The following is a 12,264-nucleotide window of genomic DNA, read 5'->3' on the forward strand; positions in this document are numbered from 1 at the left end:
CACTGTATGTGACGCCATCGAGAAGCGCTTATTGCGTTGTAGTTCTTTAATGATTCATCATGGTTGAATAGTATACAAAATAACTACTGCTGGCACAGCTACTATACGTCATGTAGACACGTCAATATGATTGGTTGATAGACGGTGATAGACAGACGGTCCCATCCAATCACCTGCCAAGTATCTTGAAAAAAAGGGACCTTCATGGGTTGCGCTACCGAGGTCCCAGATGGAAGTAGGCTGTGAAACAAATGTGAAGCAAGCTTCTTCCATGTCTTCTTCCATGTCCCGCGGTCCATGACCGGACCGCGGGGCAACTCTCTGGGACCCTGGGCAAATTATAAATTAAGAGATATATTTTTGGGGGATTCTTAGAGGGGGTGTGAAAAAGTATTTGAATTGTTCTGTTGTTTTCATGTTTATTTTCATGTATGTTTTCATACTCTGACCAGACGTGGAAATCACGGGGAGTACGGGGGAGATTTGTCTCCCCCTAGCTTCAGATTGGACCCCCCCAAGTCATTTAGAATAATACAAATAAATGTTAAAATAATTAAAAATACTTATTTAATAGAACCTGAACCCACTTATGCATCGTACGTAATTATTAATGAATAATTAACAACACAGTGTCAAATTAGCTAGATTAGAGGAAAATAAAAAAACTCAACATTTTGGCGCGCAGGGACCCCCTCTAGCCTCAACCCAGATTTGCGATGCTGCTCTGCACCCCAGTTTTATTAAGTTGGTTGGTTGGGAGGGGATCAGTTTTATTAAGTTGGTTGGTTGGGAGGGGATCCGATTTGATAAACTTGGCTCGATTGACCGACTTAAATAAACAAACCTTTGCCTTATGAAAGAAATGATTTGTGGACCTTTTAAGATTTGTAGTTGAGTACCCCTGGACTATAGGCTACAAATGGTGCCAATGCCTCCCAGCTTGGCACTCAAGGTTTGGATTTGAGGTAAGTCCCTGTGATATATAACATCATGTCCAGGTGTACTTCTACATCATGGCTGGGGGATGTACTTGTACATGAAGCTGCCTCATGCTACAGCAACAGGAGATCGGCTCCTGTCCTATGGTCCACATGGTTCCCAAGGCTACTTAATTACTTACTTAAATTTCTCTCTCTCTCTCTCTCTCTCTCTCTCTCTCTCTCTCTCTCTCTCTCTCTCTCCACAGAAAGCCATCCATCATCTCAGCCATCACAGTTGTATTCAGTTGCCATGGAGAGAGGACGCACAATTCCAAGATCCGTACTACAACGCAGAAAGCATCTGAAATTCTTGAGAAACATCCTCAAAGTCAGCAATTACATTGTCCTGATTTACGCCGTGGTCTTACAGGGACTCATTTTCACAGAATCTCGAGATGTGCAGCTTCCGTGTAACTCCAAGGAAAAAGGTGCAACACCGGGAAACGTAACATTGATGCTTACAAAAGCACTGGCCGGGCGAAATGTGGTCTCTTCAAGGAAGAACAAACAAACACAGCTTGATGGCAGAAGGCAGTTAAAGGCGATCATAGCCATGACCTTGCTTCTGTCCGGGAATATACATCCAAACCCTGGACCAAACCCTGGACCAAACCCTGGACCCATCGCTGCCACACAGTGCCCGGAAATCATGCCTACAGAGACCGCTAGCATCCCAGCTAACGGGGCAAACAGCAGCTTAGCTCTCGGAGCTAACAATGCTAATGATACCACCCTGCCTTCTGGATCCAACAACGCCGCTGGTAACACAAGCACTGGACATCCACACCAAAGCTTCCCTGGTACGAATCAGCCAACAAACAACATTGTCTGGGCACAGACCACCTCACCTTATACAGATGGACCCCCAGAGCCCGTTGGAGAAGACCCGACCATCCCACCATCTCAGCCGGCGGCGACAGACACAGGTGGGAATTCTGTCCTTCTCTAAAACTAAACTTGATGACTCTGTTAATGATTCTGAAATTGAGATTGAAGGTTATCAGTCATCAAGAAGGATAGAAATAAGTGTGGGGGATGGGGTGTGCAATTATGTGAGATCTAACATTACATTTAATGTACTCTCAGACATAGGAAACAACTCCACATAATCTATCTGGATAAAAGTAATTTATCCTGAAGCTAAACCTGCATAGAGCTTTTTTTTTTTTATACCTCGGACCAGTCCAGAACCTCAAGAAGTGGCGTCATTGAGTGCAATATAAGTGACCATAATATAATTTTCTCATACATTTCATAAATCTGTTGTGTCCCCCCCCACGTGTTACGCAACATACAGGGTCGGTGTTATGATTAACGCCCCCCCCCCCCCCCCAACAACAATTAGGTTGCAACAAAATAAATGATAACTAAATCTACAAACCTCATTATTATTTTAAATTGCTCGCTCATTACAGACAAGTTGACTGTGGCAAGCTGTTTTAACAGTTTTTTTCACTACCGTTGCCACCCTGGTTTGTTAACAAACTTCCCTTTCACTCAGGTCTCTAAAGCATATCCAAGCACCGTATGAAAATCTAGGGGTTTCAGAAAGACGAGTTCTCACTCAAACCGGTAAAAACGGAAGATGTGCTAAATAAAGTTCATCACCCTTAAGCAAACAAAGCCCACTGGCCATGACAACGTTCCCACCAGATTCCTCAGAGACACAGAGTCTATAACTCCATGGTAGCTCACATTACAAACGTATATTTCAGTCAGTGTCACGTCCCACAAGAATTCAAGCTGGCGAGAGTAATGGCTCTATATAAAAAAGGAAGAAATTAGAACCTGGCAACTACCGCAATGTTTACATCCTTTGTTCTATCTCAAAAGTTATAGAGAGACAAGGGGGCACGGTGGCGCAGTCGGTAGCACTGTCGCCTCACGGCTAGAAGGTCCTGGGTTCGATTCTGTGGGCACCGGGGGCATGTTCTCTCCTCTGTGTCATCAGTGCTCCATACCCTAGGTGGGGTTGACAAAGGGGCCTTTCTGGGTGGAGTTTGCATGTTCTCCCCATGTCTCCTAGGGTAGGTACCATTACAAAAACATGCAGTAATCTTGGTCTCTATACTGCCTCCCCCTGGTCAGCCTGATGGAGGGGAAAGGAACTGGTTGGAATAACGTATTCCTTCCACGCGCTACGTCCTACCGGGGAAACTCCCCCCTGTCAGGTGATAAGAAGCGTTCTGCTAACTCCTCAAGCGTTGAAGGAAGCATGAGCTCAGTTCAGGGCTCTCCCCAGGCTGGCAGAGGGAGAGTAGCGCCCAGGATTACAAGCTTAGGCATTGGGTGAAAAAATAGGGTTACAAAATTGTGGGTTACGAATAAAAATGTAATTAAAGTTAAAACAAATGTTATAGAGAGATTAATTCATGAACAGATCACTAGACTCGGGCAAATACTGTAGCATGGTCATGCTGGACCTCCATGCTGGAAAGGTGTTAGACAATGTAAACCATTCAATACCACTGAATAAGCAGAAGGCGATTGGTTTTGATCACACATCTGTGAACAGGGTGAAATCCTACTTTGAGGGAAGAGAACAAGTGGTTGATGTCAATGGAACATTGTCCTCGTCCCAGGGTTCCCAGGGAAGCATCCTAGTGCCGTTACTGTTCCTTTTATACATTAACAACATGACAACAGCATGTAACTGCAATTTGTTCTTGTTCACTGATGACTCAGCTCTATTTGTCTCGGGCGAGGACAAAAGTCAAGTTGAGGAAGCTCTCAGTTCTGAACTCAAAGCAAGTAAGCAAGCAGAATCCGCACTTGGCTCGATAACAAACTGTCATTACACCTTGGTAAAACAGAATCCATTGACTGACTTCAAAGTCAGGCGTTGATGTAATCTCAAGTAAAGAAGAGGTTACCTATTTGGGCTGCATTCTTGATAACAAGCTGACCGGTGTAGAAAATGGCATCAAAAGTGATCAAGAAAGTCAATCAAAGAACAAGATCTTTGGGCAGGATTTCCTTTTTTGTCAACAAGAGTGCACTAAAGACTCTAGCTGGAGCCCTCATGCAATGCCGCTTGAGGGCTCCTACACTATGGGCTACATGGAATTTTCTCTCTCTCTCTCTCTCTCTCTCTCTCTCTCTCTCTCTCTCTCTCTCTCTCTCTCTCTCTCTCTCTCTCTCTCGCTTTCTCTTTTTGACAGGGGATTTTCTTTTTCCCTGTTCAATTTAGTTTAGGATAATTTAGGATGATTAGTGGTCAACGTTAAATGAAAGAGAGACATAATCTATTCAAATGCTCAAGAGTAGTCTAGAACTCATTCACAGTTTTTTGCATTTCTGGTGTCTCAATCAATTAACTGAGCAGTCAATTTATGACATTTTATTAAATCAAATAAAACATTTATTAAAAATGGAAATAATAGCATCTTTAAATTGACTTTCATAATTAGGGACTCGTACAGCAATATCTGCAAAGAAAATATGATTAGTTTATAATGAACCCATAGGCAGGATCATTCAAGGACCGGCATAGATGCAAAATAACAACGATTATATCTATCTTGTGTGTGTGTGTGTGTGTGCGCGCGTGTGCGTGCGTGTGCGCGTGTGTGTGTGTGTGTGTGTGTGTGTGAATAGGTGTCACACATAGTTTCACCAACGGCTAAGTTTGAACTCTTTGACTGCCAGGAATTAATTCATTCGTTTTCATGTAATTAAGTAGAGAAATTGACTTTTATAAATCCTTTAACATGAGAGGTGCCTACCTTTTTTGTTGTTGTGATCACGTGATTTCTGGGTGTACTCTTCTTCGGTGGTGCTTGGATCATTCACAGCCCCCCCCCCCCCTGGCAGTGTGGGCGTTTGGACAAAAACTTGTCAGAAGTCGCCCGTGGCAGTGACTGTCGGCTAAGTTTTAATTCCTCTCATCTTCAGAGAAACACTTCATTGACCAACACCGGTGTTTCCTGGTTCAGAACGTGACCATGGTCAAACCCATCCTGGATCTGCTCCTGGAGAAGGAAGTCATCACCCAAGAGGGCTACGCTAATGTGACGTCTAAGACCACCAATCAGGAGAAGATGAGGGAACTCTATACTCTACTGAATCCCAGAAAAGCCAAAGACTTTTTCCACAAAGGTCTTGAGGAATATGAGAAATGTCTTCTCAGTGATCTGTAAGTAATTACCATTTAAATTCATCTTCAGGCTAAACTTTGTATTAGCAATGTTATTATAGTTTAGAAGTTTATTTGTTTACATCTTTATTTTTTTTATTTTTTTATCATAATCTTTAGATATGTTTATCAAGTTACTCCACGCCACGACCCCCCTAAATAATCATATTTGACAAGCACTTGGAATTGCAGGAGTTAAATTTAGTTTGACTCATATTGTACAAATAGCTGATCTACAAGCTCACAACGTCTCGCTGTTCCATAATTTTTGCCTTTTTTCTTAGGTAACTTTGACAATTTGCCCAATGTTTGACAATTTTCATTATATAATTGCTTATTTTTATGTATTTATTTTCATTTTAGAGGTCATAAAAAGGTATTATAAGTCCTTAAATTGTCACTTTAGAAATGTGCAGATGCCCTGTATACACTTATAATGTATGTTGATCTGTTTACTGTTTGAGTGAGAAAACAATGTTGTGCATTAAGAAAATCATCTGCCCCCCCCCCCCACATCATCTGCCCCCCCCCCCCACCACAGCTATAGAGCAATGTATTATTAATACAGAAAAGGTATATGTATATACGGTTAGTATAAAAGTGTTTTGCATCTCACAGCAGGGACTCTCACCCTGTTCCTCCACCTCTCAGTTCAGCGGCTGCAGCCTCAGGTGAGTCTGTTCAACTATAATTGAAGACATTTCAATTAATATGTGTTAGGTCTACTAGCTATCTGTGAAATACTATTCAAATGACCTTCATTGCTGTCAATTAAAGCTGACAGCAAACAAAAAATAAAGCTCTATATTTTGATAGTAATCCTAGAATATAGTTTTTGTTCAGTAATAGGGGTCTCCCCATCTCTCTAGCTTGTCAGGTGGATTACAAATATCATGCGATTAGGAGAGAGAACACCACAAAGATCATCTGTTCTAGTTCAAATGTTTTCTGTTCATGTATTTGTTAAATCACTTCCACTTTATTTTTTATGTAGTTTTCCTACCTTTATATGATATTATATGCTGGGACGAGTGGTACAGTAGACAATTTTCATAACTCCATACCGAGCCCACCGCAGCTAAAAACCTGAGTGGACGGTCCATGCTCGCGTATTTTATTTATTTATGTTTAATTTTTTGGTGAGATCTGACGTTCACAATGACAGAACACTCTCCACGGTGTTTGTGGAGTGTGAAGTCTCGCGAGACAAGATTTCACCCGTGACGTCATCCATGTCAGGAAGTAAACGGTACGGAAAGACACACCGTGGAGAGTGTCATTATGAATGTCAGATCTAAAAAAAATGAAAAGAAAAAGCTATTAAAATACTATCTAATACTACTAAATAATCTAGAGCATGGACCGTGTTTTTAGCTGCGGTAAATATAAAATGTCTGTATGTATTTATGAACATGTTCTACTCTACCACTCGTCCTAGGATATAATAACATCATATAAAGGTAAGAAAAAGGCTAGTCCAAAATTCCCCTTTAAGATCAACTGCACTCATGGAAAGAGCCCTTAGTCTATGTAGGTCTTTCTTTATGACCAAGGCTCTTAACCAGATATTTGCTTCGTTCATTACAGATTTGTCGGTGAAAGTATTTGGGTTTCTCATTACTGACCATGAAGACATGCTTCAAAAGAAGTTTCACAAGACATATCAGCATGTCAAATTGGACCATGAGCGTAAGATGATGTTTGACAAAGTCTACATTTCACTCTACAATGTAGACATTAACTTCAGAGACATTCACAGACATCATGAGGTCAGACGGATGGAGATTAATAAGATGCGAGAGGAAAAAACAGTCAAACTCAGTGAAATATTTGAAGACCATTCTGGAACAGAGAACCGAACCGTGCTGACTGTTGGTATAGCAGGAATTGGCAAAACTTTCCTTGTACACAAGTTTGTCCATGACTGGGCCAACAAGCAGTGTCCCCAACATCCACACCTTATATTCCCGTTCACGTTCCGCCAGTTAAATCAGCTCGACGGAGAAAGCTTTTGTTTGGCCGACCTAATTCACAAATGCATCAAGGAAACCAAATGTATTAAGAAAGAAGATCTCAATGACATCCTCAATACATTGCAGATGGCAGAAGACTACAACAGCAGCCCCTTCAAAGTTTTGTTTGTTTTTGATGGCCTGGATGAAAAAAAAATTCAATTGGACCTCAAGACTCATGACTTCCCGGATGACTTCTCAGACCTGACTAAGCCGTTTCCAGTGGAAGTGATCCTGGAAAACCTCATCAAGGGAGAACTGCTTCCCTCTGCTCACATCTGGATAACCACACGACCTGCAGCAGCTGAACAGATCCATGAGGACTTTGTTAACAGGTTGACAGAAGTGCGAGGGTTCACCAATGACCAGAAGGAGGAGTACTTTAGGAAGAAGTTCAGTGATGAGAACCTGGCCAACTCAATCATCTCAATCATGAAGGCATCAAAGAATCTCTACACAATGTGCGAAATCCCAGTCTTCTGTTGGATCACCTCTATTGTTGTGCAGAACTTGTATCTTGACAGGGGGGTGACAGACGAGTTGCCGAACACCCTGACTGAGATGTACTGTCACTTCCTGATGGCTGAGACAAAGAGGAAGAAGATTAAATACGGTGGGAAAGATGAATCAGATAAAGAGAAACTCATAGAGGCTGAAGAAAAGGTTCTTCTGAAGCTGGGCAGGCTGGCGTTTGATCAACTGAACAAGGGCAACATCATGTTCTACCAGAAAGACCTGGAAGATAGTGGACTTGATGTGAACGAGGACTTGCTGTACTCAGGCTTGTGCACAGCATTCTTCAAACAAGACGGGGTGCTCTTCCAAAAAACGGTCTACTGCTTTGTTCATCTGAGTATACAGGAGTTTATGGCTGCAGTCTACCTGTACCACTGTTTCACACAGAGGAACATGGAGGTCCTGAAGACATACATGGAAGATTACAACAGTGAAAGTTCCCTGTCTGACTTCTTGAAGACTGCTATGGAAAAATCCCTGCAGAGTGAAAGTGGCCATCTGGACCTCTTTGTCCGTTTCCTTCATGGTCTCTCATCGGAGTCCAACCAGGGACTCTTAGGCAACCTGCTGGGTCAGACAGAGAACAGTTCAGAGGAGATCCAGAGAGCCATTGACAACCTGAAAGAGATGAGAGCAGGGTCTTCTGACAGATGTATCAACATCTTCCATTGTTTGGTGGAGATGAAGGACTCAATACAGCAGGAGATCCAGCAGTACCTGCAGTCAGAGAACAGATCAGGGAAGAAACTCTCTGTGATCCAGTGTTCAGCTCTGGCCTACATGCTGCAGATGTCAGAGGAGGTTCTGGATGAGTTGGACCTGCAGACATACAACATATCATCAGACACAGGGCGAAGAAGACTGATCCCTGCTGTGAGGAACTGCAGAAAGGCCAGGTTAGCAGCCATGTTAATATCAACATGTTAGATCAGGGGACATCATGCACGCATGCATGCACACACACACATACATACATACACTCACACGCTTACACACTCAAGGGCACACTCAAGGACACACACACACACACACACACACACACACACACACACACACACACACACACACACACACACACACACACACACGCTCTCTTCTGCTACGTGGGCCAGGCGCCACTGATCAAGATATATCTGTCAAGACATGTTTTTTTTGTTTTTTCATTCTGATTGGCAATGATTGTCTTCCAAAGTTCCTTCATGGTCTCATTTGAGAGACTGCCATATGGTGTACCCACATTGGTACACCATACTCTGAAGTGATGTGATCAAGATTGGTCAGATTATTTTGATTTCATTCCGATTGACTATGATTGGCTTTGAAGGTTTGAGGGAGCCCAATTTGCACGATGTGCCACTAGCACAGTTGAACCAATTGCCGGGAAAAAACGCATGCACACTCCCAGTTGGCTAATGAAGAACCTTAAGCCCACATATTTCAAAACACATTTTTACTGCTACTCCTTCAGATTTTATCAAAACCTCACGCTGATCTGCACACATTATCTCTGTAGTCAACGATCAAGACGTATCTGTCAGATGTTCCATTCCAATTGGCTGCTACTGGCTTCCAAGGTTTGCAGGAGTGGCCTATTTTACACAAAATGTTTTCATGCAACCGGGCCTTGATTCTTTTAAGATCTTTCTAACTACCTTTTTAACCTACCTAAGCATTTTTGTTTTGCTACACTGGTTTTACCTCTAGGCCAGTGGTTCTCAACCTTTTTACAAAAAAAAAAATAAATATCTGGCTCTCCAAGTACCACCATAATAACTGATATTAAAACACAGGTGCATAGACCTACCCCATCCTATTCAGTTATGCACAGTTAACACAGGAGGCAAATGTATTCAATAGGACCGACTCCGCCGGTCATCAAATTATTGTCTCAGGAATGCAACAAAAACAAAATATCAACATGAATTCAAGGCTTCATGGGGTGTGTAGAAAATAAGTAATTTTTTGATGATAGTCCTTTAACTCCCGCATTTGTCACACAATGCCACAGACAGACAGACAGACCGAGCCACAGACAGACAGACAGAGACACACACGCACGCACGAGCGCGCACGCGGACTACCCCATCCTATTCAGTTATGCACAGTTAACACAGGAGGCAAATGTATTCAATAGGACCGACTCCGCCGGTCATCAAATTATTGTCTCAGGAATGCAACAAAAACAAAATATCAACATGAATTCAAGGCTTCATGGGGTGTGTAGAAAATAAGTAATTTTTTGATGATAGTCCTTTAACTCCCGCATTTGTCACACAATGCCACAGACAGACAGACAGACCGAGCCACAGACAGACAGACAGAGACACACACGCACGCACGAGCGCGCACGCGCACACACACACACACACACACACACACACACACACACACACACACACACACACACACAGCTGGCAGATATGTGTTAAATTAGCCACAGGTGATACTGAGGTTTTCATAGACTTGGCCTGATTCAGTTTATCTTGTTAAGAAATGAAGTGGTTTGTCTTTCAGGCAGCACTGTGTTTGATTGTTAGATGCCGTTTGAGCTGCGAGGGTTTCATCATGCATGTTTTACATACCACTGTCAGTGTCTGTAGGCCCTTCCTCCACCCACTCCGCTCCAGTTTAATTTTACTTTTTGCGTCATATTAAGATATTTACTCAGCCAGTCCAGACTCCAGACCCATTCAGATGGATGTCATGTGTGACAGAGTCAGACAACTTTCCCAAACTGAATAAATACCACGCAGAAATACCACGCAGAGAAACAAGATTTAACTGTTAGCTTAATCTCATTGTAACTCAAATATTCGATTGAAATTCACATTTTTTTAATGACAGATTTAGCTACTACGTCTGTGAACTTCCCATGCAAAAGTGCTAGCCTAGCCGCTTAGCCTACAGCAGTGCTGCCAGTGTTGCCATGTCCACGCATTATAAGCGACTTTGGGCTTGTTGTTCTTTTTTTTTTTTTTTGTGATCAAGTTTTTATTTTATTTTTTTGTTCACACAGCTGGAGGATTGAACAAGCATGTCCTGCACAGTACAACTGTGCAGCTGATTCCAATATACATTTGAACTGCCCAACAAGGGGTTCTTATTTGTCCCTCCAGTTAAGAATTTCCCCTAGTCCCCACCCCCACCCTACCTGGCCCACAGGTTGAACAGACATAGACAGGGCAGATGTATTAATATATAAAATAAATACAGCAAAAGAAACAAAAAAAACGAGAAAAATAACATAAGCAAAGCAAATACAGATGCACGACTGCATAAAAAGGGGAAAATAAAGGAAAAAGATAATAATCAATAGTTATGTATGGTGTTAATAGCATGATTTAAGTTTCTCCAGTGCTATGGCTAAGGTAACAAGCATGTTTTCTTTTGCCCCATTGGTTCGAGCTATAGAGAGTTCCAGGGAGATCATGTCCATTAGTGCGAGTATCCATTGTGAAGCTTCTATTTTATGGGGAGGTTTCCATCTTAGGACCAGCAGCTTTTTCGCAGCTGTCAGCCCCAAGAGTAGAAGTCTTCTTTGTGGCATTGTCAACCCGATCATTGAATCATCATTCAACATTAAAATATTAGGTAAGAGGGGGATAGGAATTCCCATTACCTCAGATAATACTTGTGAAACTCTGAACCAAAAATAATTCACATCTGGGCACTCCCACATCATGTGCATATATGTTCCTAATTTGTTGTTGTTACATAGTATGCAAATGGGTGTTGTACAGAGCTGGAGTTGAAAACGTTTCCTTGGAGTCAAATAGAATCTATGGATAAATTTGAAATTCAACATTTGATAGTTATAATTTCGTGATGAGAGAGAGACATTTTCCCAAACTCTTTTCCAATTGACCGACTGCTGCCAATTTTTTAAGTCAACATTCCAGACGGTAGACACACCCATTGGTGGGCATGTGGATTCTCTCAATTTCTTATACAAATAGGACACAATACCCTCACATTTAGGAACATTAGTTAAGTGGTTAAGGAGTGTATGTACAGGTAGAGCATTTTTCCACGGGATCCCCTGTGCTTGAATGACTGCCCTTAATTGTAAATAAAAAAAGAAAGAGAATGATGGTAAGCCATAGCTGTTCTTGAGATCTTCAAATGATCTTAAACCCTCATTATTAAATATATCAGAAAGAGTATGGATGCCGCAGCTGGACCAAGATGGAAAGAACAAGGGTTTGCGCTCCAAGCACAATAGCATATTTTTAAAGATTGGTGTATGTGTATGCCATCTGACATTCCACTTTCCAATTTTTTCGGCTTGCTGCCATATGTGAATAGAGTGAGATATGATAGGACCAAATTTTAACTGGCAGTATTTGTTGGACAAACCACTGAACAGAACTTCATTTAATTTATAAGGGGTAATTATACTTCGTTCCATCATAAGCCATGGGATATTCTCTTCTTGGGAAAACCATCTCTCAAGTGAGCGAATGGCAAAGGATATGTGATATAACTCAAAGTTTGGTAATTCGAATCCACCTTTTTGTTTACTCTGGTAAAGAATTGTGTTTTTTAACCTTGGTCGTTCCCCCTTCCAAATAAATTTTGTAACAAGGCCCTGTATCTGACTCCAATAACGGGGAGGGGTAGG

The 12,264-nt window shown here is 41.9% G+C and overlaps 1 protein-coding gene across 1 annotated transcript in view; it reads left to right on the forward strand.

Annotated features, from left to right (window-relative positions):
* Window positions 1–1,533: 1,533 nt before the first annotated feature.
* The window catches only part of LOC308079077 (NACHT, LRR and PYD domains-containing protein 1-like), a gene marked incomplete at both ends in the record, with an annotated part of 57,576 nt that continues 46,845 nt past the window's right edge, over window positions 1,534–12,264 (forward strand). Inside the window, 4 exons of the mRNA XM_080420415.1 lie at window positions 1,534–1,906; window positions 4,875–5,115; window positions 5,734–5,786; window positions 6,703–8,539. Of these exons, the coding sequence (XP_080276541.1) occupies window positions 1,534–1,906; window positions 4,875–5,115; window positions 5,734–5,786; window positions 6,703–8,539 (2,504 nt within the window). The remainder of the gene's footprint in view (window positions 1,907–4,874; window positions 5,116–5,733; window positions 5,787–6,702; window positions 8,540–12,264) is intronic.

This window comes from Gymnoscopelus braueri, assembly GCF_963280865.1.
Source record: "Gymnoscopelus braueri genome assembly, chromosome: 22".
In the NCBI taxonomy this organism is placed as follows: Eukaryota; Metazoa; Chordata; class Actinopteri; order Myctophiformes; family Myctophidae; genus Gymnoscopelus; species Gymnoscopelus braueri.